The sequence below is a fragment of the Sinocyclocheilus grahami genome, unplaced genomic scaffold (assembly GCF_001515645.1).
Source record: "Sinocyclocheilus grahami isolate Dianchi unplaced genomic scaffold, SAMN03320097.WGS_v1.1 scaffold1064.1, whole genome shotgun sequence".
Classification (NCBI taxonomy): domain Eukaryota; kingdom Metazoa; phylum Chordata; class Actinopteri; order Cypriniformes; family Cyprinidae; genus Sinocyclocheilus; species Sinocyclocheilus grahami.
Genome location: NW_015506243.1, coordinates 190,869 through 191,551, shown reverse-complemented (window position 1 = coordinate 191,551; position 683 = coordinate 190,869). Strand labels below are relative to the sequence as shown.

The 683-nt window shown below is 41.4% G+C and overlaps 1 protein-coding gene across 1 annotated transcript in view; it reads right to left on the bottom strand.

The window, feature by feature from the left end:
• LOC107566253 (hematopoietic lineage cell-specific protein-like) overlaps positions 1-683 on the bottom strand; it is a 9,819-nt gene that overhangs the window by 7,485 nt on the left and 1,651 nt on the right. The window contains exons 5-8 of the mRNA XM_016251644.1: positions 539-649; positions 369-423; positions 148-258; positions 7-53 (exon numbers count right to left, since the gene is read on the bottom strand). Coding sequence (XP_016107130.1) covers positions 7-53; positions 148-258; positions 369-423; positions 539-649 — 324 coding nt within the window. The remainder of the gene's footprint in view (positions 1-6; positions 54-147; positions 259-368; positions 424-538; positions 650-683) is intronic.

Sequence of the window (683 nt, the reverse complement as noted above, 5' to 3'; positions counted from 1 at the left end):
GTCAACTTTTTCTTTTTCCACTCCGTATTTCCCCCCGAAGCCTTTCGCGTAATCTGCGAGATGAAAACGGAATTATGCTTGATAAACTATTCTTCCATCAAAATGAGACCAAAACATGGATTGAATAACAGCAGAGAGCGAAATCACCTTTCTGTGACTGGTGTTTCTCAGTCTCGCCTTTATAGTCGTAACCCACTGCGGCCTTGTCAACCCTCTCTTTCTGCACACCATACTTGCCACCAAAACCCTTAGCATAATCTTATGAACAGCAAAGAAGTGATTATTATATAAAGGACAGGAAAACCAAAACAGAGGTGAAGATGCACAGAGTGTGCATGAAGTTCTGCATTTGAGATGTTTGAACGTACCTTTCTGAGATGCATGCTGCTGTACCTCACCCTTATACTCATAGCTCATGGCAGACTGTAGTGAATCAATGATGAAAGGCAAAGAAAATAGCATATCGATTCATTTATTCATATACAATAACATTTATTCAATTCTTAATCAAGTGTAGGACAGTGAGAGAGCTTCTAACCTTGTCCACACGGTCCTTCTGTACACCAAATTTCCCCCCGAAACCCTTTGCTGCATCTATCTGGGATGAGTGCTTTTCTACCTCCGCCACATAGTTGTGCCCTAAAGCACCCTGGGAAAATTCAACACATCATCAATCTTCAAAC